This window comes from Coccomyxa subellipsoidea (genome assembly GCF_000258705.1).
Source record: "Coccomyxa subellipsoidea C-169, whole genome shotgun sequence".
Lineage (NCBI taxonomy): Eukaryota > Viridiplantae > Chlorophyta > Trebouxiophyceae > Coccomyxaceae > Coccomyxa > Coccomyxa subellipsoidea.
In genome coordinates this window covers 1,346,747-1,369,661 of record NW_005178036.1, presented here as the reverse complement: position 1 = coordinate 1,369,661, position 22,915 = coordinate 1,346,747, and the positions used below count along the sequence as shown (strand labels likewise).

General features: G+C 54.5%; 7 protein-coding genes across 7 annotated transcripts; 5 read left to right on the top strand and 2 right to left on the bottom strand.

Moving 5' to 3' along the window:
- Positions 1 to 441: 441 nt before the first annotated feature.
- On the top strand, positions 442 to 2,995 carry COCSUDRAFT_63133 (hypothetical protein; the record flags this gene model as incomplete). The annotated part of the gene is made up of 8 exons (XM_005648093.1): positions 442 to 642; positions 719 to 919; positions 1,041 to 1,200; positions 1,458 to 1,674; positions 1,914 to 2,052; positions 2,248 to 2,447; positions 2,562 to 2,703; positions 2,834 to 2,995. 8 exons carry the CDS (start codon positions 442 to 444, stop codon positions 2,993 to 2,995), a joined length of 1,422 nt encoding a protein of 473 aa, XP_005648150.1.
- Positions 2,996 to 3,172: 177 nt separating this feature from the next.
- On the bottom strand, positions 3,173 to 5,520 carry COCSUDRAFT_41794 (hypothetical protein; the record flags this gene model as incomplete). Its single annotated transcript, XM_005648092.1, has 4 exons — positions 3,173 to 4,552; positions 4,660 to 4,826; positions 5,099 to 5,290; positions 5,445 to 5,520. 4 exons carry the CDS (start codon positions 5,518 to 5,520, stop codon positions 3,173 to 3,175), a joined length of 1,815 nt encoding a protein of 604 aa, XP_005648149.1.
- A 181-nt stretch (positions 5,521 to 5,701) lies between these two features.
- Positions 5,702 to 6,903, top strand: COCSUDRAFT_33137 (PAP fibrillin). Its single transcript, XM_005648091.1, has 4 exons — positions 5,702 to 6,053; positions 6,188 to 6,250; positions 6,343 to 6,521; positions 6,759 to 6,903. The coding sequence occupies exons 1-4, from the start codon at positions 5,802 to 5,804 to the stop codon at positions 6,859 to 6,861; spliced, it is 597 nt and encodes a 198-aa protein (XP_005648148.1). The 5' UTR covers positions 5,702 to 5,801; the 3' UTR covers positions 6,862 to 6,903.
- Positions 6,904 to 7,625: 722 nt separating this feature from the next.
- Positions 7,626 to 9,535, bottom strand: COCSUDRAFT_41793 (hypothetical protein; the record flags this gene model as incomplete). Its single annotated transcript, XM_005648090.1, has 3 exons — positions 7,626 to 7,917; positions 8,147 to 8,280; positions 9,278 to 9,535. The coding sequence occupies 3 exons, from the start codon at positions 9,533 to 9,535 to the stop codon at positions 7,626 to 7,628; spliced, it is 684 nt and encodes a 227-aa protein (XP_005648147.1).
- A 489-nt stretch (positions 9,536 to 10,024) lies between these two features.
- COCSUDRAFT_83692 (hypothetical protein) lies at positions 10,025 to 10,456 on the top strand (the record flags this gene model as incomplete). The annotated part of the gene is made up of 1 exon (XM_005648304.1): positions 10,025 to 10,456. The coding sequence occupies one exon, from the start codon at positions 10,025 to 10,027 to the stop codon at positions 10,454 to 10,456; it is 432 nt and encodes a 143-aa protein (XP_005648361.1).
- Positions 10,457 to 10,807: 351 nt separating this feature from the next.
- COCSUDRAFT_63130 (hypothetical protein) lies at positions 10,808 to 13,055 on the top strand (the record flags this gene model as incomplete). The annotated part of the gene is made up of 6 exons (XM_005648089.1): positions 10,808 to 10,855; positions 10,976 to 11,080; positions 11,176 to 11,271; positions 11,501 to 11,741; positions 11,882 to 12,017; positions 12,167 to 13,055. 6 exons carry the CDS (start codon positions 10,808 to 10,810, stop codon positions 13,053 to 13,055), a joined length of 1,515 nt encoding a protein of 504 aa, XP_005648146.1.
- Positions 13,056 to 19,597: 6,542 nt separating this feature from the next.
- On the top strand, positions 19,598 to 22,863 carry COCSUDRAFT_66008 (hypothetical protein; the record flags this gene model as incomplete). Its single annotated transcript, XM_005648088.1, has 8 exons — positions 19,598 to 19,617; positions 19,904 to 20,125; positions 20,391 to 20,487; positions 20,647 to 20,780; positions 21,221 to 21,418; positions 21,711 to 21,869; positions 22,026 to 22,143; positions 22,298 to 22,863. Coding segments are annotated over 8 exons (1,109 nt in total), but the record flags the coding sequence as incomplete, so codon positions are not given.
- Positions 22,864 to 22,915: the final 52 nt, after the last annotated feature.

Sequence of the window (22,915 nt, the reverse complement as noted above, 5' to 3'; positions counted from 1 at the left end):
ACTCGAGGTTGAATCTCTCCTGTCTTGATCGAACTGTGCTCAGCCTGTGTAACTCAGGATATTCATACTTTAATTGGATCAACTGTCGTTGTGAAGATATTGCTTAAGGTGTACTGAACGAGGCTTAGCGTGAGGGACAGACAAGAAAGATTTGACATCGCAACGTTACACATAGGTCCATGTAGTGCGTTAAAAATACATGCCAGTAGTAAAACGCGTTTTTTTAGACTGTGATATGCAATGCAATAAGTTACGGGAGTGGTGCCCAGTGATGATTATCTGAGAGTTGTTTTGCTCGCTTTCTCAGGATTTTTAATCGGGTAGCCATGTCAGAATTTGTGCGAGCCGTTGTGTAGACTTGAATGCACTCAAGGAGAGAGTTTATCCTACAATTCAACAATGAATGCCTCATCGGACTGGTGAAGTTCACTGAAGTCCGAGATGACAGCACCAAAGAAAGATCAGGAGCGCACGGTACCCCCTCTCCAGCTATCCGTCTTTGACGTGCGTAGAGGGAGGACTGAGGGGCAGGAAGCGGACAGGGTCCTTGGCTTTTATCCAGCCAGCGTGGACACAGATGAGCAGGCCTCAGTTGTCGGCCTGGTGCAGGCTATGAGCGCCTTCTCCTCAATCTTTGACCAGGTATCCAGCTAGATCTTCCAAATAAAATCCAGTATGTCTGGCTTCACGGCTTGTTCACACCAGGATGCATGCACAGGAGAGGCCATGCGAGAGCATGCATGCAGAGCGCAGCGTATGGATCACCCACGAGTGCGAGCCCAGCCTGTGGATGCTGCTGATAGCGCAGAGAGCCTGGTTCTCCGGGCCGGTTCGAGATAAGTCATTGCGAGAGGTCCTCAAACAGCTGTACGCAGTGTGCACGCTTTTGCACGGCCCTCTGCAGTGCCTCCTGGATCAGGTATGCCTGGCCATCACACTATTGGCACAGTGCTCGGCATGATAAGCAAGTTACAATGACGACAGCCGGTCACCATCAAGAAAGCAGAGTCCTGTTTGACTGGAGTACGTGCGCGGCACAGGATTCGAGTGGGGAGATGGCTCGAGGGGTGCTGGGGGGACTGCTGGAGCAGTGGGGGGATCGCCTTGGCAGCAGAGGGACCCTCTACCAGGCGCTGCACAATCCCCTCAGCGGCAGGGAGGGCGTGCCCTGGCTGCCGCTCTCCCGACCCCTCTTCACAGGTGCCTGCAGTAGCCTTCCACCAGCTAATTCTCTGCTTTATTGCTCTCAAGCTATATCGCTGTGCATTGAACTCTCTTGTTCTTGAAGTGAGTCTCACCGATCCGAATGTTGCAGAGCAGACATGGCCCAGAGTGGCTCAATTCTGCGCTGCAGACAGTTGTGAAAATGAGTTGTGATCTTCTTGATATGCTGGATCTGTACATGAGCTTACAGAACATGTGCAGCGCTGCCTGAGAGAAGGTATGGTCTGGTGCAGGAGTGCAGGCGCTGGTGAGCCGGCTGCTGGTGGCACAGGTGGGCGGGGCGGTGCCGGTGCAGGGGGCGGTGCTGATGCACGAGCAGTGGTGCCTCTGGAGCAGCCTGGACCGCGCCGACACAGCTGCGCTCGTCCGCCTGGCGTCCCTGGCCCTGCTGCCGGCCGCGCACGCCGCCGAACAGCCGTCCCTGGGCAGCCGCATCACCTCCACCCTGCGGTTGGTGCCCCTGCAGTGCTGTAGACTTTTTATGTCCAGAAGAAATCATGTGCAAACAACGTCAATGCTGTCGCACAGACATCTCACCTGCATGATGAGGCCCAAAGAAAGCCCAATCGGGAGACTTACAAAAAGGCGTCGCAGCGCAGAGCTAAGAGGGCCATTAAAGAGTGCTGCTGAGCTGTGACTCTGCGGTCTGTCGCATGCATCCTGTGAAAGATCCTGGCATGTCTTGGCAGGTGGCAGGAGGCTGATGGGGCAGAGCGGCATGTGCTGGACCGCAAAGCATGGCGCCTGGTGCCACCCGGCTTCCTGCTGCAGTCCGCGGCTGGGACAGAGATTGGCGCTTCTGCAGATCTCCCACAGATATGGCTGCAGGTGCCGTCCGTTCTTGATTACCCCCATCACAGATCAGACCATGCACATTGTTGTTGCACAGACCTGCAAAAGCTTGCTTTTCCTGCCCCTGTTGGGTGGAGCCTCTTTGTATAGGCAGGCCTCGCAAGTCTCAGTGTCAAGGCTTGGCAGCAGCTGTGGCATCACACTTGTTTGAAACTGTTTGCGGTGCTGCAGGAGAGCGGGGAGCGGTGTGGGCTGCTGGGGTTGCGGGCTGGCGGCTGCTTGCTGCTAATTTTGCTGGCCGAGCGCGTGGCGGCTGCCCCGGAGCTGCTTGCAGAGCTGGCGCACGCGGCGCTGCCGGCCCTGCATGGCATTGCGCAGGGCACAGCCGCTGAGCTGGCCGCCGCCAACCAATGGCACATCCCCAGCATTAGGTAGATTGACCTGGTTTTAAAAGGCAATTGCATGCAGCTTGATGTGCCTGTGCTCTCGCAGAAGGGCAGGGCAGGTCAAGGACGAGTGCAAATGAATACTACTGTGCGGTACAGGTATGTGTACGTGGATGACATGCTGCTGGCTGTCAGAGCATCGCCCGCCAGCAAGGCAGCCACGTTGTCAAGGGAATCGCAATTTCTGGTGCATGCTGTGCGAGCGGATCTGGACGAGGCTGCACTCAGAGGGGACAGAGAGGTGCATCTCGTGATAATGAACGTGCACTCAATTGCATTGTAATGTTGTTCCTTTAGAATCTGTGGGCAAGAACGTTTGTTGCAGAAACACATAGATACCAGTATGTGAGGAAGATATCACGTGGTTGCAGGTGATAGTAAGAGGAGCGCATGACTGCTGGGTGGTGGCAAAGAGGGTAGCGTGCCGGAAAATAGCAATTGTGCTGGAAGGCCGTGGCCAAGAGAATCTAACAGATGCTGCAAAATCCGCCGACAAGTATTTCAAATCCCACTTTGAGGGCTTGCTAGAGTAGACAAGATGCCTTGTTCAACAGGACCGTCCTAAAGTGTGCAAAGTGTACCATACTGTGTGACACTATAATCTGCCTTGCTAGCAACCGTCATCACAGCATTATGCTTCATCATGCATTGCCATTACGGCACACATGCAACACCACAGTAAAGGCTGCCAAAGCTTTTCTCATGCCGGTCTAGCTGGCGCTGGCATCTGGTCCTGGTCCCATGCCGGTGCCATAGTACCCACTGGCCTGCCACATGGCGCTGGACCACCAGCTGTACCACTGCTCATAGGCCGCCTGCCAGCGCTCATACTGCCGGCACCACTCCGCCCACTCCAGCATCTGGTACCGCTGCAGCAGCGCCGCAGGCACTGACACATGTCCCTCCTGTCCTTGCCCCTGTGCTGCCCATGGGAAGGGCCCTGCAGTGGTGGCGCCCTGCTGGCCCGCTGCATTCCAGTCCGGCGCTGCTCCCGCCCAGCTGCCATTCTGCTGCTGCTGCCAGGTCTGCCACTGCTGCCACCCACCTTCGGCTGTTCCCTCCCTTGCTTGCCCCCCGCCATGCTGCGCAGATGCGTCCTGCCCCCCATAGCCCTGCTGCCGATACCAGTCCTCCCACGCTGCGGCCTGGCCGCTGGACTTGTTGCCCTGGCCTGGGCCTACGCCTTCATCTGCTTGCACCCCGGCATCGGCGGATGCAGAAGCGTTGCCGGTGGCCGCGCGCCCCCACTGCTGATAGAAGGGCGGTAGGTGCTGATACCAGGCTGCGTCCGTTCCTGCTGCAGGAGCTGGCTGGTCTTCTGCACTCTCCATTGCCTGGCCGGCCAGCTCACCCTCCTCAAGCTCGGCATCCTCTGCCAGATCTGCATCATCAGCCTCCTCAAGGTAGACCGAGTCCTGCTCGGCTTCAGCCTGCTGCCAGTGAATCTCCAGGATGGCGCGCTCCAGCGCCAGCTCTTGCTGCTCTTCCTTCCAAGCAGCTGCCTCCTGCGCCGAGCGCTGCCTTCCCCGCCTTCCGGCGCCTTCCGCGCTGGCCTGGAACGCCCCGGGAGACATATCCATCCCCATTCCTTTCTGCTCCACTGCTGCTGAGGCTGGATGTGCTTCAGTCACTGGGACGTCTGCTTCGGTGATAATGCCTGAGCGGGAGGTGGGAAGAACTGTGGCTGCTTGTGAGGCGCTGGGAGATCCGAGGGGCGGTGGTGGGGGCAAATCATCTTCGGAGGCAGCTTCTGTGATGACGGGATCCACTGCCGGCATGTCATGGCCGTTCTGATTGCCGTTCTGGAGTCCGGCTGGGATCGTTGCTGCATGAGCAGAGCCATTCTGAGGGCGCAGAAGCTGACTGACGGCTTGCAGCAGCCGCTGCTTCCTCTGTTGGAGCTCCTCGGAACGCACTTGTGTTACCATATTCTCCTCTTTGTTTTCGCACGGCGCCTGATCTGTGGGCTCCATGCTCCGAGCTGTTGATGCAGGAGCATCTGTCACACCCAATGTCTCTGCACAGGATGGCTGCTGATCTGCTCCCGGCTTTCCTTGCAGGCCAGGCAGCACATCAGGCAGAGGCTTGATCTGCAAGCAAAATGTGAGCCATCAAGCAACATAAAGCAGTCACATTGCCAGCAGACCAGTCTAAAGCAGCATCAAGAGTCCTCCGCACAAATTGCCATGAGAAGTACCTTTGCTTCTGGATTTGGCTGAGTGTAGCCCTTCAGATCGACCAGCTCCAGAGGAGTCACGAAGGTGACAAGAGCATGGCTGGGTGTCAAGAGGTCTGTCTGTCCAAGGGCTTGTACATACGCCGCCTCATTTGGAACATCCAAATTTACGAGCAGATTGCCAGAGCCTGCAAGCACATCGATAAGATTCTGGCATCAACAATAGGAGCACAAATGCATGCTGATGCATCTGCAAGGAAAGTGGAGCAGCCTTACCTGCATTGGTGCTATTGTTGTCTCCATCAACAACGACTTGAACTTGCGGAGGGCCAGCGATCTGATTGCCATAAGTACCTGTAGCACAGCCTCAACAACGTCTTCAATCCATTATCACCAACGAGTAGAACTTGACTGTATTATAAAGATTTCAAGCTTTCAATTGGGTCGCACATTTACCCACCTGGCAGCCCAGATGGCTTGTCAAGATCTGCTAGAGTGAGACCAGCTTCAGTGAGAACAGATCCCAGCCAAAGGCCGTCGTCTGGCTCGCCGCAACGTATCACTGCCTTGTCACACCGCACAGATCGCAGCAGGCGCACAATAGCGGCACCCTTTGCCCTTCGAATGCCTTCTGCACCAGCGGACTTCTCGCCTGCGATTTGCATCGAGCAATATTTAGATCTCCTCTTGAACACGACAACCTGGTGCTGTCGCCACAGCGACAACATAACATCATGATGGTTGTATCTCGATTATCCAATGACGTTAGAAAACGCAAGATCTATGCTGGCGGTTCAAAAATGGACATGATAGAGAGACGAGTTTCTCACTGAGGACGAGGGCATAGTACTGTTGAACGTCGGCATCTCCTTCAGCCGCCATCCTTACTTACACAAGCATGAATGAAGAGAAGTCATCACCCAGGTCACATTTGCCATTCAAGAGATCTCGGACTTATGAAGATTGTGTCAGCCCAAGGCCATCATTGTTCCGGAACTGCATCTCGCCTAGAACTTCTAGGGATTCTTGAAAGATATGAATGGACATTCCTCCACATTATGCCCAACATGACTGCAAATCACAGCTTGCAGCAACAATCTCGCCTTTCATGTCTGTCGATGCCTCGACCTCATCATGCCCATGCGCGTGCCATCCTAGCGCGCATGAGTGCCTCTTGTGGTCCTCTGGACACACTTATCAAGAAATTTACAAACAGAGATCAGGGAAGAAGAAAAGCTGCAGAATTACGCCTCCTGACAGCCATTGAAAGCACACAGCGTGGCCTCACTGCTTCACCTTCCAGTAAGCAGGACATCTTAGACGCAGTAAGTGAGCTAGAAGACATAGGACGGTGCACAGTGACGACAGGGAGTGATCTCTCTGCCACATGGAGGTTGCTCTACACAACAGAGAAGGCAAGTGTCTCCATGCTCTCAGGTTAGTGGCATGCAATAAACAGACCCAGTCCCATTTCCATTCAATCACCTCTCAAAGTACTCCGCTGTTCATTGGCCAAGAATGCTACTTATAGCCCTGTGAATATACGCAGGAAACTCTATTCATCCTCAAAAATGCAGGGTGGCTTGGTAAGGAGGCTGGCGAAGTCTTCCAGGTAGCGACACTTTGCCATTTGTTCCATTGTGATGAGAAAACCATCTCTAGCACTCTGCAACGTGCTGAGAACTCTGTGTGTGCTTTGAGAAGGTCATTGATGTCGAGAATGGATCGCTAAATAATGTGATCACATTCCAACCCAATGGATTTTTCATTGTGGATTCATCCCTGGATGTGGTAGGCGAGCAGCGCACAGAATTCAAATTCAGGGGCGCCAAAGTGAAACTTGGCAATCGTCCTTTCTCGCTGCCGCCCTTTGGCCAAGGATGGTGAGTACATTTCAGCCCTTGCTCCTATCTCCTGGCGCTCGCTCTGCCTTGATGTCTGCATACCTCTTTCTCTAACTTTACCTATGAGAGTCACACAGATTCTGGCTCTGGCAGCTGAGTCTGCTAGATCCAAGTTTGCGTAAGCGACCTGCATGCACTCATGCATGGCAGGAGGTCTGCAGCATGCATGCAAATCTGGCCGTGGTGTCAATTGAGGATGTCCTGGCTTCCGTGCAGGTTTGATACTGTCTACCTGGGACGGTCATTGAGAGTGGCTAAGGATATCCGAGGCGATACTCTTGTTGTGGAAAGGGACGGTCCTCCCAAGAGCTTCTTATGACAGCTGCTGCTTTCAGAAATAGTGCACATAGCGCAATGTAGGTTGATTCTCCGAGGACGTCCTCAGGATCCCCTGAGGACCCAGGCCTGAAGCTTGGGCCTCAAGGAGGCATCATGGATGGTCCCAAGCTTGATCCTGTACACAAGTCACCTTGAGCACCTCATTGTATGATGCTGTGATGTGCATATGAAGGATTGACTTGAGAGGTTGTACTACATTTACGCCTGTACTTTATCATGGTGGAGTGATTATAATCTGAATGAAGGCTACCACTTCCCAGTTGTATGGGCATGCATCTTTTACAAGGGCACAGACTTGCCATGTGGCCACTCTCTCTCACAAATGAAGTTGATAACAGCAGTTAAAGCATAACATCTCTGAGGCAGATTGAAATTTAAGTCTTTGCTTTTTCCAAGGCAGTCATGAGGCATTGTCTCTCTTTATGTTTCAAGACAGATCTATCAGTGGTGCTCTACAAGCATGCATGCACATGTAGTCAAGAAGGCTGCTCTCACATTGCGCATCAACACAAAATCTAGACATGAAGAGCATGCGGCTCAAGGCGCACTGTCCACGAGCAACCAATGCATTCAATGACACGCGCTCTTTCGCAAGCATGGCTTGCATTTTATTCGTGACTTACTCTGATCCATACTCTCATCAGACTATGCACACACTCCTTCCCAGATATAGTACTTCGAACACCAGCCCTCTGCTCTCTCTGTTGTGCTTCTTGATGAGTCTCTAAGTCTCTGAGGACTACTTCACTGCCCCAACATATTCCTTGCTGTGCTCCACAGGGCCGTGTAGCTCTGCATGAGGCTCTGCACCACCCTGTCTGCCAGGCCTGACTGCATGGCAGGCTTGAAGAAGAAGTAGTCACCGAGTGTGAGCAGAAGGGTGATGGTCAGGGGGATGGCAACCCAACGGGGCACCTCGAGCTTCCTCTTGCGCGCCCACCTCTTCAGCTCAGACTCTACTGCCAGAAGGGGGCCCTGAATTGCGAAGAAGATGAACCAGCCGCCAGTTGCGCCAGGCACATGCCCAATGGCATACCTGCACATAGAGAATTCATCCATTACTATATGCTGCAGCTTGTCTACAGGACATACCTTGCCTTTTGGCAGGAAAAGCGTGTAATTATACTAAAATATTGCAGCACTCAGATATATTCAGATGCCCTGCTTGATACTTAGATCATATCAAGCATCTCTGCATGAGACATGAACAGCAGCTACTTGCAGGAGGTGCAAAGGGGTATAAGTCCGAGCGAGAGAAATCGCACCAGAGTATTACTTCATGGATAATGCCTGAGACCAGGAAGGACGAGGCAGCGCCAAGCCTACGAAGGCCTATGCTTGGCTGGGCATTTCCTCTGGAGGTCTTCACCAGCCTCTTCTCAGTGATTGTGTCATACACCTGGAGCATCAGCATGACAAGGTAAAGGATTGGAATGTGCGAATGGAACAGAAACTCAAAGTCAAGAGCATTCGCAATTCCCAGTTAGAACAAAATATTACCATGAATCGAAGAGCGTTGCCGGCTGTCAGATTCCATCGTCTCGACCAGAAGTCAGTGATCGACGAGGCCAGGAATGGCTTGTCAAAGTGTGGTGCAATCTTCAGGCCAATCAGGGATGAGGCCAGAGTTGCCGGACCATCCATAAGCAGTCCGAGAAAGGCATACATACCCACAGCTGTGCAGCACAATACAAAGTCACAAAATAATGAGCAACCAGCAGCACATGCAGCTGTGAAGATTGCGCAGATTTTTGCCCAACATCAGATACAGCAGCACGAAATAAAGCTGCGCATATAACACCAGCAAAGGTACTGACAGATTGGACATCGGAAAAAACTCACAGTAGAGAAACTCCACAATCTGGCGCTGCAAAGAAAAGGCTGTGAGAAGGTACACCACGATCCCCAATGTCGCTGCCTTGGCGAAGAAACCTGCCAACAGCTGCCAGTAGGATCCAGCCTCTTCGTTCAGTCTTGCGTTTGAAGAGACGCGCTGCATGGGGGCCTTTTTCTTCTTGGTGATTCCGACAGCCACGCTCAGAGGATCTGCATGAACTCAACTGTCAGCAGCGCCATCATCACGAGTCATTCCAGCATGTGTTGCTGTCTGTTGAAAGGGCTGTAGTATGCATGGAAAGGGAGGTGGCCACAAGGGATCGAGCGAGGAACTCACTTTGCTGGACACTCTGTGGAGTGATCGGCAACCACAAGACAGCAAGGAACTGCAGCCAGTCTAGCCGCTCTGACAGACTCCCTCTGTTTATACACAGGCCCAAGACCTGCAGTGAGTCAATTCATTCAGAAAGGACTCAGACACCGCTCGACACGCTCATGTGAACAACAGGACAGTTCCCGAGTAAACGAGAGAGAATGTGGCCTTGCTCATATTGACGAACCTTGAAGGTGCCCAGCCAGGTGAGCAGGAACACCACACTCATAGCTGTACACACTTCATTCACGGGGTCGAAGATGAAAGGGACAAAGATGTTCCCCAGCAAGATTGGACCAGAAGCAAGCATGCGCTGGATTGTTCCAGGCTTACTGAAGCTGGCCACATAGTAGAGATATGAACCGCCCAGGATACAGTAGAACAGCAGGATTTCCAGTCTTGTGTTGAACGACAGGAACAGTGAGCTCAACCAACCGGTCCACATCTAGAGGTATCTACTCTCAGATGTGAAAATCTAATGCAAAATAAACCTAGATAGCCTCACGAAAGTCTGCAGACCTATTCACAGCTTTGGAAATCCAAAAGCACATCGGCCATTTCCTCGTTGATGCTGATAAGGAAAGCCTGATGAATCTCAGTCCCACATAGTAAAAAACGGTGTCAACAATAACAGCATGTGCCCGTGTGGTGACTCGGGTGTCGATCAAACAATGCATTTTGGAAAACTTCGCTGTCCAAGGAAACACCTAATTCCCCTCCATTCCTCCCTTAGATTAGTAAAGTTCTCTGCATGAGGGTTTGCGCTTGACCTTGTGCAGCCTGCAAGACTCGGCGGCTTTATTCCTGCTAAAAGGCAAACGGAATTTTGTGTTCTTGGGCGTTGATCTCGACGGGTTTCATAGGTGCCCCGTGCGCACTGACAAGGGCAGACTCTGCCTCTGCAGAAAGTTGGCTGGCAAACAGATTAGCAAATATGGCTGATACAGAAGCCAATCCAGCATGGTTGCAGCACCAAGAAGCAGCTGGTGCTATCGTCGTTGCATCATCTGGGCTAGCAGAACGAGAGGCAGAAGACACTTCTGAGGATGAGGGTTCAGAGTCTGAGGATGATGAGATCGAGAGAGACTATCCTCCTGGCCCTATCTGCGCGGAGAAATGCACCCTTGGAGGTCCTGGGTACACTGGAGGAGCTGCTAAATCAACCGTATCATTCTTTGTCACAGCCAAGGATGAGCGGGGAACCAGGATCAGGGAGGGTGGGGCATACTGTGTTGCCACCGTGCGCCCTGGAAATGCTGCCCGTGCAGCGGGTGCCGATATCGTCACTGCATCCGTAAAGGACAACAACGACGGAACTTACACTGCCAGCTACTCTGTTGCAGCACGCGGAGACTATGAGGTGTGACCTTGCAAGAGACTTTGCTTCCTTGTGGCAACCCTCTATTTCTTGATGTAGTAAATGCTACTGCTCACCTTCGAATCTTTTATATGGTCAAAACATCCCATGCAATGTTTTATTTGCTTGCCTATGTGGCTTCTATTCAAATGCAAGAGACTGAACGCGTGTGGCTGTTGCGTTTGACACTAGCTGAGTGTCGAGGTAAACGGATCGCCGATTGGCGGGTCACCTTTCCCTGTTTTCTTCAGTCCTCCGGAGCCCGCCGCGGAACAGCCAGCGACGTCTACAGCTACAGAACAGGCCCCGTCAATGTTGGACACAGCAATAGCAGCATCCTCTGCACTTGATGCTGCGCTGATGTCTACAGCAAATGCTGCGCTCGCCACACAGCCACCCTCAGTGCTGGTAAGCACAACCCTTGTCACCCCTGCATGACCAATTGCTTGTACGTAATCTATGAGGATGAAATGGATGAGATGTTCAAAAAATCTCCGGAAGCTGAGAAGACGGTTTTCCTTTTTGTAGGGACCTCAGGCCCACGAAGCTGGTGTCGAATTCCCAACGGAGGCAGGGGTGTTGGACTGCACCCTGCTTGTTGGCAATCTCAACCCCAGTGTCACAGTGGATCAGGTAAACCTCCTCTCATCTCCATTTTTGCAAATTTGATATATGCTCTTTGGGTCCACTGGCTTGCGCATCGATGTGACTTGGGTTTTGCTGTGCAGATACGACAGCTCTTTGCCTTTTGCGGCTCAATCACAAACGTGTCTCTGGTGGGCAACAAGAACCAGTTTGCGCTTGTTGAGTACGCCACTCCTGGGGTAAGTCCACAGACTCCTGGACTGTAACGTCCTTTTTTTTAACTGCTGTGCATGCATCATTCTTTGCACCAAGTCCAATGGGAGGGGCCTTGATCACAGGCTTTGGATTCCTACCTGGAAGTGTCTTCTGTGCAGACAAGCTGTAAGTATCCAACTGACTGTCAATAGCAGGCTGTAGGGCACTGGACGCTCGGATAGTTGCTGATACACTAGCTTGGTCTGTGCGCAGGAAGCGGCGGCAGCGTCTGCCATGAACGGCATGCAGGTAATGGACAGGGCCATTGCTGTGGAGCAGGCGGCCATTGCAGCCAAGACCAAGGAGAAGGGCACAGCCAACCCCTACGCAGCCATCAAGGCAGCCCATCTGCAGCAGGTCATGATTGCGCAGATGCAGCAGGCCCAGCTGGCAGCGCAGGTGGCTGCCATGCGTGTGCAGGCCAAGACCAACCCTGGCGGTGTGGCTGCGCCAGGTGTGTTCCCAGCACCCTGCGTCATTCTCGTGCACAAGTTAATCATCCGAATGATTGCGAGTGGCTGTGCGGATGGCTTTCTTTTTGGATTTTACATGCTGTGATGGATGCAGCTGTCTGAGGAATGGGTGTTGGTGCAGGCGCTCCTCAGAATTCAGCGTCTCAGAAGGCTGCAGCCCTGTCTGCCATTGCCGCCCTGTCAAAGCGGCTGGCAGGCAGCGGAGCCCCCTCATCCTTCCCTGCCAAGGTCCCTGAGCGGAGTGTCAGCCCCTCCAAGTACATCCCTCGCCTTTGCAAACACATTGTTATGCCTCCAGTCTGCATCGCCACCCCTTCACACACCCATGCCACTTTGTGCGCGTGCAACCTAGCCATGCTGTCTCGCCAGAGTTTGAGATTAATACTTTTGTGTGTTGCGTGACCAGGGCAAAGCGCCGGCGGGATGTGTCGCCCACCATCCGGAAGCGGCCCTCCCCTGTGCGCAGGCGGCCGTCGCCGTCACCGCCGCGCCACCGCCGCGACGCGAGCCGGGAGCGCCGAGACAGGGACCGGGATAGGGACCGCAGCCGGTCCAACCTTGAGCGCCGCGATCGTGGCAGGGACGATGACAGAAAGCGGGACCGGAGGGATGTCGACAGAGACGACAGGGGCAGGCGAGACAAGGACAGGGAGAGGGATGGCAGGGAGAGGCGGGAAAGGGACGGATCTGACAGGGATCGCGAGCGGAGGGATCCCCGGGATGATTCCGGCAGGAGGGGGAATTCGCGCAGGGGCGACAGGAGCGAGCGAGACGGCGACAGGCGCAGGGACCAGGAAGACAGGGACGGCCGCAGGGCTGACTCGTCCAAGAGGGGCCACAGCACCGAGCAGAGGCTGGCGGACGAGCCCGCAAAGCAGAACGGCGCTGCAGCGGCTGCGGCAATGGATGGCGATGAAGACAGCAGGGAGAAGCAGAAGCGCGCAGAGGAGGCTCGCAGGCTGCGCGAGCGCGCGCTGGAGGCGCTGAATGCAGCGTCCACTCCCCAGAAGCCTGCGCCGGCCACGGCGCCGGTGCATGCGCCGCCGGCAGCTGCAGCAGAGGCCGATGCCAAGAACGTTGCCCCCGCAGCAGTCAGTGAGCAGAATGGGGTGGAAGAGCGCAGGGAGCGGAAGCGGAGCAGGTCTCCCTCTCCTGTGGCAGAGGACGACAGGGTGGAGCGGCGCAAGGAGAAGCACCAGAAGAAGCACAAGAAGCACAAGCGGCAGCACCGCCATAGGGACAGGGATGAGGACGAGCAGGCAGGTGCAGCCGAGCGACGCTCTGACAGCGAGTGATGCTGATGCAGACATAGACTCAGGAGTGCCGCCTTGTGGCATCAGTGCAAGCCATCTTGAACGACCATGCTTGAGACGGGTGAGGAAGCGCTTGTGATTGCATGTGCAAGATGCTTTGGGCTTTCAATGAATGGCCAGTGTGCTTTGATAGAGACTTTGCACAATGCAAACATTTCTTTGGGTGGTCTCATTTTACAGCTCTGTCCATCATGCGCACAGAGTCTGCCATGCCAATTTGGTGCAGGTCCCCGTGTCCTACGAGAGCGAAACCTGGAGATCATCTGAATGTCTTTTCCTTGCAGCCAGGAATGTCAACAATGGGGATTGTGACGGTGGAGGAGTTTAGGTAGTCGGTGCGGATCCCCTTGTATCCCATGGTTGCGCACGCTGCGGTCCGGTAGGACTGATTGGCCTGCGCCATACCACATGACTGGCTTTGTAATCATATCCCCATCGGCTTAACTTTCAATGTGACCATCAGAAGCTCTGTGCAGCTAGCTGATCAATCTTCATGATTTAAGACATGTACGAACTGCTGCAGAGACCGATCTACTTTCTACTGCAACTCTAAAGCAGCGCATTACCTTTGGCCAACGGGAGGGGCTCCGGCATCTATCGCTCAGATTGTCGATGAATGCAGATCCAGGAATCTTCTTTCCATCTAACAGGTAGCCATTGTCTGCAACTATAAACTGCGTTGGTCCCGTGCGAGCCCTTGGCCTTTCTCCGCTTTGACGGCTCGAAGAAATCTGCAAGGTCACTTCTATTAGAATTTTTTATAATAGAAGAAAATTAAACGAGCAAATATATCACACTGATGTCAACAGGCACTCCTTGAACCGCACCTGCCCAGCCGGAACCTCCCAATTTCCCAGAACACGCGGAACAAAATCCTGCTCGTATTGATTTGCCGAGAATGAGCGAGACATGTTGGCTACATAGTATAAAGTTTTGAAAGTTTTCGCAAGGAGCAAATGCTCCTGAAATAGATTCTTGGAACCCTACTGGGCTCGGTTGCCAGATCGGGATGTCCATTACTGATGGCTGATCCCAACATCCCAAGCCCTGCTGAGCTTCATCCAACACCAGCCTTGGAAGCACTATGGCAGAAAAGTTCCCCTCTTTCCATACTCCAAAAACCTATCGACAGAAATGCCACAAGGGAAGAACCTCTACCTGGCATCTGGCGTCTCCCATTGGTAGTTGTACACGCACAAGTGTAGTAGCTGACACAGCAAATCGACATGCTTGCCAGCTTGCCCAAATCGAGCGCAAGGCAACGCATGTGTACAAATAATCTGATCTTACATTCTCCTTTCGCCCCGCATCAGAGACCCCACAGGTTGAAACTAGGCAGAAGGTGGCACCACCATGGCCGGCTACCAGGAGGGGTGTCTCCCCTCTTTCCTTCAAGGAGGGAAATTCGGAGATCTGTTATCAGGAACACAGCAGAGTTGGACCAGGTGGGAGGGAAACCTCTACGTGAGCTGGAGGAGGTACTGCAGGTAGGTGCTGACAGTGCAGGTTCTGCAGCTTCACATGTAGCCATGATCTTGCTCAAATATTGATACTGAAGCTTCCTCATGCACGGTAACATAGTGCTGTATCCTCTTCTTAGGCCAAGCATCTCCAAAATGTGCAACATTCGACTCAATACCAGCACACACAAGGCCAAGCGTGTGTCTCACAGGCTTTGCAGCAGCATGGGCCTGATTTTGCTCGCATAGACCTCCATGGCAAAGACATGGACGAGGAGTGGTTGTCCTACATCCAGCAGCAGGTACAAGACCTGGCATCCTTCCACTCGAGGCTATGCCATCATGTACACTGTCGTGCCAGTGCACCTCTCGATGCAGGAGGTTACAGCATGCTTTGTGATGTGTGCAGGGGCGCGCACTGGCAGCAGAGATGATGAAGATGCGGGAGGAGGCGCGCACAGCCGCAGACAGGCTGGAGGCGCTGGTCAGGGAGAGGGAGGCGGAAAGGAAGCAGCTACTGGAAACTCAGGCCGCCCTCAGCGAAGCGCTGAGTCACTTCGAGACCGTCAGCAACGAGGCGGAGGTGCATCTCTGCTCCTATAAAATGTACTCTTGCAACCTTAACAGTCAACATATGAGTCCCCAGTCAATCACACACACTGCTTTTTAAGGCTGTGAGACTGGCAATAGTTTTCTGAAGAAGGGTGGCTTTCCTCTGTGAATAACAGAGCGCAGAGAGGCTAAAGGAGGAGCTAGAGGCGCAAACGCATAATCTGGAGCTGTTGAAACAGGACATGTCGGCTGCCCAAGAGCAGCGGGCCCAGGAGCTTCAAGAAACCATTGCAAGGTTTGGACTGGGACAATCATAATGCTTGATCGGTCCCTTAGATGTTTTGTTCCTGTGCTGGCTATTTGCAATTTAGGACTGCAAGATTGTCACTCGGCAGATTTTGCATGGTGACAGCATTATGTTGTGAAGGCATGTTCAAGTGTGGTGCGTTGGCTGCAGGTTTCAGGAGCTGGAAGAGGTTTTGGGGCTTGCAGAGATTGCACAGCAGGATGCAGTCAGGACGAGTGAGCAGCTGCAGGAACTCACGGAGCAGCTCGAGTCCCTGAAGGAGCAGGTGCGAAGCCTCTGATTGTTGCTTGTGGCTGAGCCTTAAAAGGCATCCCTGCATCATGTAAATCTCTGTTTTAGATTCCATGCCCTGCTGACACACGGTTTGCCTGTAGAGAGCTGGGCCAGACGAAAGATGGGGGCACAACAGCTCAATGTTGCTCCTTGCCACTAATCTCAACATTGACCTGGCCACAAGGAGGGTTAACTGCATGCAGGTCGCCAAGGGGGATGCAGCGGCACTGGCGCTCACAGAGGCGGAGATAGCTCGAGACAGAGCTGTTGCAGAGGCGGAACAGTCACGCAGCGAGGCGGCAGTGCTGCAGGAGAGGCTCGAAGCGAAGGCGAGGAAAATCGAGGTGCTGTCTAAGGAGGCCGACGCGGTGAGGGCAGGCTCAGACCGGGAAGAGGAGGCTGCTCTGCAGGAGCTGCGGCAGCTGCTAAAGTCTACAGAGGCCGCGGAGGCCGCGGCCCGGGAGCAGTCAAACGCCGCGGGACAGCAGCTTGCTCAGAAGCAGGAGGCGCTGTCCAGGGCAGAAGCAGAGGTCTGTGCAACCTGACGTGCCTGCCTGTAGAACTAGGCTGTGTGCAATACTTGCAGTCACCATCTTGTTCTCTGAGCGTTTCTCCCAACAAATGCCAGGAGGTTCTGTGGGGGAAGCCAGGCAGCCGGGGAGGAGCTGTCCCCACTGGCTTTGCCTAAAACATGTGCCGAGAGGAACTTTGGCCAAGAGAAGGGCCAAAATCGGAGTCATGGCCGAGAATATTGCTGAGCATGGCTCTGTGCGAGCATGCGTATGCACTGCTGTTGGAGGCGCTGATTGAATGCATGGTGGTTGCTCAGGTGGAGGAGTTGAAGAGAAAGGCGGACGACACGGCGCGCGCGCTGCGAGCGGTTGGCGCAAAGAACAGCGAGCTGGAGGCCACTATCAACAACCTGGCCTCCTCCCAGTCCTCCTCCGAGGACCAGCTGCGCAGCCAGGCCGCCCAGGTGGGCCCTGCTGCCCCTGTCTCTGCACTACTGAGTTAGCACACCTGCAAAATACTAAATACTATAATCATGATAGGCTCCTTTTCTCATTGGCAAGCATTAATATCTTGAGGTGTGACAGCACAACCTCCTCACTTACGAGGCGACAGGCATAGATTGTGCCTCTGTGACAAGAGTTGCCTAGAATGATGCGCCGTCGTTGACGATTGATATTGGTGGGTATGGTGTATGTGTATTTGAATTGCATGGCGCTGGGCAGGCAACGGCGAGGGTGGGCAGGTTGGAGGAGGAGTTGGTGGCGCTCAAGGCGCGCGAAGTGTTGGCCAGGGAGCAAGCACAGGCGCTGGAGCAGCAAGCCAAACAGCTGCAGGCGGACAGGGACGCCGGCGCAGACCAGGTCACCTCCCCTGCAGCAGCAGCTGGGCCAGTCAAGCGAGCGGCTCGCTCAGGCGGAGGCCCGCGCACAGGCCGCCGCCTCCGAGGCCTCCTCTCTGGCCGACAGGCTGCGCGCTGTTGAGGGAGAGAAGACGGCTGCGGAGAGCCGGGCCGAGGAGTACAGCGCCCGAGCCACGGCCCTGGACCATGAACTTGAGGAGCAAGTGCGAAGCTGTCTGCGGCCCCCATATGAAATAAGCATTTCGATGCCGCAAGAGTGACGTTGTCTCAGTACTTCAGCTGTCAGTCTTGTGTCGAGGCGTCATGTTGCTTTGTGCAAATTCTGGGTATTATCAAAAGCATGCTCTTGAGCATCTGCTTGCTGGGGTGTGCGGCAGAGGAGGTCAAACTCTGGGCTGGCGGGCGACGTCAGGAGGCTGCAGGACGAGCTAGCGGCCGGCAACACACAGCTTGAGGAGGTGCAGGGGCAACTGGAAACCTTGCGTGCCTCCACCGCCTCAACCATACAGTCCCTGGGTGCGGCCAAACAAATGCTCAATGTTTGGCCACCTCTACTTTCGCACTGTGCATTCTGTGATTTTGTTGCGCTTGCACTGATCTGTGTACGTTAGCGTACATTCATGCCTAGACCCGCACCCTTGAGTCTAGAGATCCATTCGTACACGAGTGCAGTTCTAGAAATTCGTGTGCTATACTCTTCCCCTTCGTGGAAGCCAGCATGCTGAAGTGCATCAGGTTAGTGGTGCTGGGGGCACTTAAGAATTGATGGAGAACGTAGTTCTGAATTGGAGCTGAGAGTGGAGTGTGTGGTGTTTGCAGAGGAGGAGTCTCGGGAGCAGGTGCAGCGCATGGCGGAGAAGGCGGCTCAGGTGGACGCGGCTCGCGTGCAGATGCAGGAGGGGGAAGGCCGTCTGCAGGAGATCAGCGAGCAGCTCACAGCAGCGCAGCAGGAGTTGCATGCGCTGTCAGAGGAGGCCCAGCGGCTGGGCGCATCGGCCGAGGAGGCCGCCGCCGCGCTGGTCGCCGCTCGCAGCGAGACCGCCTCGGCCATTGCAGATAAGGAGGACGCCATCAAATTCCTGCAGGTGCGCACAATTTAAATGTCGTGTCAACTTGCCCTTCCTCTGTCTCGTGTCAGAATGGGGCCTGTTCTGTTTGGATTGCATCTATCTGGCTCCAAGCACTGTGCTTGCCTCGTTGGTGGTGCTAGTGGACACGCCTTCACTGTGCACCTTACAAGAAGGGAATATTAACAATGGCAAGGCAGTTCCTTGCTGCATTATGTGACAGTCAGAGGCTTCTGCCACACCATTAATCAGAACTGCCTGTGCAGGCCCAGCTGAGGGAGTCAGAGGAGCGGGAGGGGGAGTTGGGCGCGCAGATAGCGGAGCTGAGGCAGCAGAGCAGCGGCTCTGAGCAGGAGCGGCAGCAGGAGCTGGAGAGCCTGCGCGCTGAGCTGGCAGAGTACACCAGCGGCATGGCCCAGCGCGACTCTGAGCTGCAGGTGCTGCCCAGCTTCTTTCACACACCGCGGTCCTCTAAAGCTGGTCTTTGCAGTGGTGGGGTTATCAGTTCGTTCCTGCTCCTGAATGTCTTCAGCGGAGCTCTGCAGCTTATAGGTATCAGCGGTGCCTGAGTACCCTTGCGGCGTAGGTTTAATATGTGCTTGATGCTGCAATGCTTCGCAGAGCCATGTCAGCAGTTGGGACAATCCACAACCCCAACATTGTCAGTATGAGCCAAGAAACGTTGCCATGAGCTGGAGCCCTTTTCTTCTGATCTAGAACAAGGTGTTGAGACAGTAGAAGGTGTGTGTGCTGAGTGTGGCGCTGGTGTATGATGGGTGACAGCTGCCTGGCTGCAGATGCTGCAGGACGAGCTGCAGGAGGTGCTCAAGGCGGACGCAGAGAAGGAGGCCATTCTGCTGGACACGCTGGCAGGCTATGAGAGCGCACAGGCCGACCTCGCCGCGCTGCAAGCCTCCGATGCCAGCAAGACCACTGAGCTCAAGGAGGCCTCCCAAGTCGCGCAGGCACGCAGCCCTTCCCTCCAATTGCTCTTATCTGTCCGCTATGACACTGTCTTGTCCAGCAGAGAGTAGAACGCGCATTGTCAGGCCTTGTGGATGCCTGCACTGCTCCTCTGATGCCATTATGGCATTGATCTGTCTCGTAAGAAATCAGACTAGGCGGCGTCAGGCCGGGTGTGTTTTGTCAGAGATTTGGCCATGGTTGGAGTGCTGGTGTCGATACTCAGAATGTTGAGGTGAAGTCGACTTATAAGGGATCTGCTGATCTACCTGGGTAATTGTGCTCTTCATCTTGGCTGGATTGCTGGCGGCGACTTTTATAATGTGTGAGGAAGACATAGAGGGAGCTACTGATCTTGGGTGTGTCAGGGGCTGATGGGGCTTGCTTACTGTGGGGCCAGGTGCTGACTGGGGAGGTGGAGCGGCTGGGGAAGCTGCTGGAAGAGAAGGACAGACTCATAGCGCAGTGGCGCAAGGAGGCCCACGCGGCGCAAGAGGCCGCCGACGCAGCCTCGGCGTCCGCCAAAGAATCAGAGGAGCTCGCCATCCAGGCATGCCCCCTGGACAATTGTCTGTCACTGGCACATTCCTCTTTCCATGCTCACAGATGACTGTGCCATGCAAGGCTTGAGGCAGTTGATAGAGATCCTCTGGAGAACTTGTCAGTGGCAAACCTCTATGTTCATGCTCTTGCTCTTCCAGCGTGGCCAAGCAGTATGGCTTGCTCTTCCCATGCAAGGCTCGAGGCAGGCAGGCTCAAGACAGTGCAGGAACAACTGTCGTGGAGCTTTCAGAAGTGTTTCAAAATGGTTTCAATAATGAGTTTGAGTGCGGCAGGCGGCGCGCCTAGAGACGGCGCTGCAGCAGAAGGACTCGGCGTTGAAGTCGGCAGCCGCGTCGCAGCGGGAGGCGGCCGAGGCGCTGTCACGCGCGCGTGCCGACGCGCAGGCATCGCAGCGCGAGGCGGCCGACCTGCGCCGGCGCAACTCGGCGCTGGAGGCGGCGGCTGCTGCCGAGGAGGCCGCCGAGTCTGATGCCCTGCTCGAGCTTAGGCGCCAGGTGGGCCGTCTCTGCACGCCATAGCCTGCCCTGACATCATTGCATGTTGAAGGGCCACAGCTGGGCATGCTTGCTGCTTGATGACCCATTATGGGACTGTTAAATGCCACTTATAGCCTTGCCTCACCCACCCACCTTGGCTCTCGCTTTTGGCTTGAGCAAGGCATGTCATCGGGCTTTGCCATGTTGGCAGAAAGGAAAAACTTCATCTGTGCAATTTGTGTTTTGGGGAGTGTTGACGGTTTGGTGCGCGCCATGTGCGCAGGCTGCAGAGGAGGCCAGCGCGGCATCAGAGCTGCTTGCAAAAGCGGAGGCCGCGTTCGAGGAGCTGCGGCTTGCAGAGGCCGTCGCTGCTGAGCAGGGTAAGTTATGCCTGATATGCCATGCCTTTGGTAGGAGCTGTCTCTGTCACACACAAAAGAATGACAGACGGCGGCACTTGACAAAGACAAGTATTCTGTAGTCACACACGAATGGCACACGGCTGCATTTTAGGAAACAAACGTGTCTGGGCCCCGCAGGCACGCATGAGGAAGTTCAGGAGCTGAGGGTACAGCTGGAGGAGGAGGCTGAGATCTCTGCCCAGGCATATGAGCGCGTCCAGACCGCAGAGGCTGAGCTGGCGCAGCTTAGATCCGAGTACACCGCTCTGCAGGTGAGCACTCTGCCTGTACTACTGCCTGTACTAGTGCTGATCGTGTTAGTTGCCTTCAGGTTCTCCAGCTTGCTCATCCACAGCACCACATAGCCAACATGTGTACACGCATGCATGGGCTGGAATAGGATGCTCCCTCCCGGAAATCAGCGGCAGGGATCATCTGTTCAATCCAATATCCGTGTATGTATTGTGGCCTTCTTGTACGAGCACAGGCAGGAAGCTTCAAGGCTGGACCTGGCCCCTCTCCACTAGTGCTTCCCATCACTCCATCTGTCACCTAAGCAGCACACAGCCACCCTGGACATGGCAAGGGCCCATGCTTACTGAGTGATCAGATTGCCGGTGTCATAGATACTCAGGCCGAGCTGCGCAACACAATGCGCACAACCACCAGTCACAGTCCACACTTTGAACTCCAGGGAAATGTGTTGTTGCAGGAGAGGAGCGGGGACAGCGCGGAGCGGGAGGCGCTGGCGGCTCAGCTGGCGGCGGCACGAACGGATGCGGCGGCGCGGGCGGCTGAGAGCAAGGCACTGCGCAAGCATGCGCGCGCTCTGGAGCGGCAGCTGCGCGATGCGCGCTCGGGCGCCTCCCTGCAGGACATTAAGGCCGTCTCCGGCCGCGACGGCCGCCTGGTGGGTCCACCCTTTGCCTTGCCACCCGCTCCAATGCACGTATCACTTTTTCACATATTGTGGCCACATTTGACAAGGCTGTGCCAGTTTCACTGGCTTGACTCTGCGTAGCAAACAGTTCCGCCGTAAACGTTCTGTGACACATTTAATTACCACTGACAAGGGCTGTTGCCCAAATGCGATGGCGCTCTGGGGGCGTTCAGTGGGTCGCTCCTATGCTGGAATTGCGTACCTAAAAATGTAACATCCTGTGACTTGTTTTCTGAAGTGTTGTGCTGCTTGTGCCTTGCAGAAGAAGGCCCTGGAGCAGGTGTCAGAGCTGGAGAACGAGAATGCGGTGCTCAAAGAGGCCGCAGACCGCCGCAGCAAGGTGCTGCACCAGTCGCGCAGCTTCATCAACGCCTACCTGCAGGCAAGGCTCTCTCTTCCTGCTCTTGCAGCAACCCTTGAGGTCCTCTTCTGAATATGGATCTTGCCCTGGATTATGCAACGCCAATAGTGAATGATTATAAGTACGAACCAACTGATCCTCTCAAATGATGACAACTATCCTTTAGCCAATTGAGGCCTATGAAGAGCAGCAATTGAGGGGACGCTGCATGCGCAGAAAACTCCCGAATTTGCCCCTCCGTCTACGAGCTTTGATACAGAGGATGGTGGGCCATCCAGTGGGGAGCCCACATCAGCTCCTTTGACTGGCAGCGAGGAAGGAACATCGGCGAAGGGTGAGCATTGACTGTGCTGTCTGCCAATGACAAGGGCATCACAGCTAGTTATTGCTGCCAAGTGTGTCATCGTGAGCAGGTGGCACGTGTTGACAAGGCGTATTCCTGAATTCTTCAGCGGCCTGTGAAGGTGTGTGCACTTTTTCCTACGCAGGATTGAGTGATGGGAATGGGATAGCAGGCCAGCCCTTGCCTGATGCAGCCATCAGCGCAGCTGCGTCGGATGACACAGAAGGAGTCGGTCATACAGTGAACAGCTCCAGCGACAATGGATTCTTTCAGAGGGCCAGTTCAGGCTTTGGGTTTTTCGACTGAATTTGTGAGGGCACCATTCCTATTTCAAGTCAATCTGCCTGAGATCCATGCCTCCCGGTGTCTTGAGGGAGGAGCCAGCTTGTTGTTTCCATCCAGTTTTGGAGAAGATTCAAGTAATTAAAACATTCTTGCAGTTTAGCCCAAATTCTGCCCGTGGACATATGTGCACCATGAGTGTGCATGTGCATGTCAGGGTCAACGTCAATACAGCTGATAATTGTGCTACCACGAATTCTTTTGGACTGGTGGCACAATTTGGATGTTGCGGTGCTGGCACTAGACAGTACCAACATTTTGGATGCCGACATCACCTAAGCTGGGAGAATTCTTTCTCGGTATTTGGCATCCTGTGTTGACACGGCTCAGCTTGGTTGTGATCCCTAAAAATTCAATTCTAGAAAGAGAAACGGGTGAAATATTGAAACATGCTTGCAATTTACCAAGAAGCATCTCTATA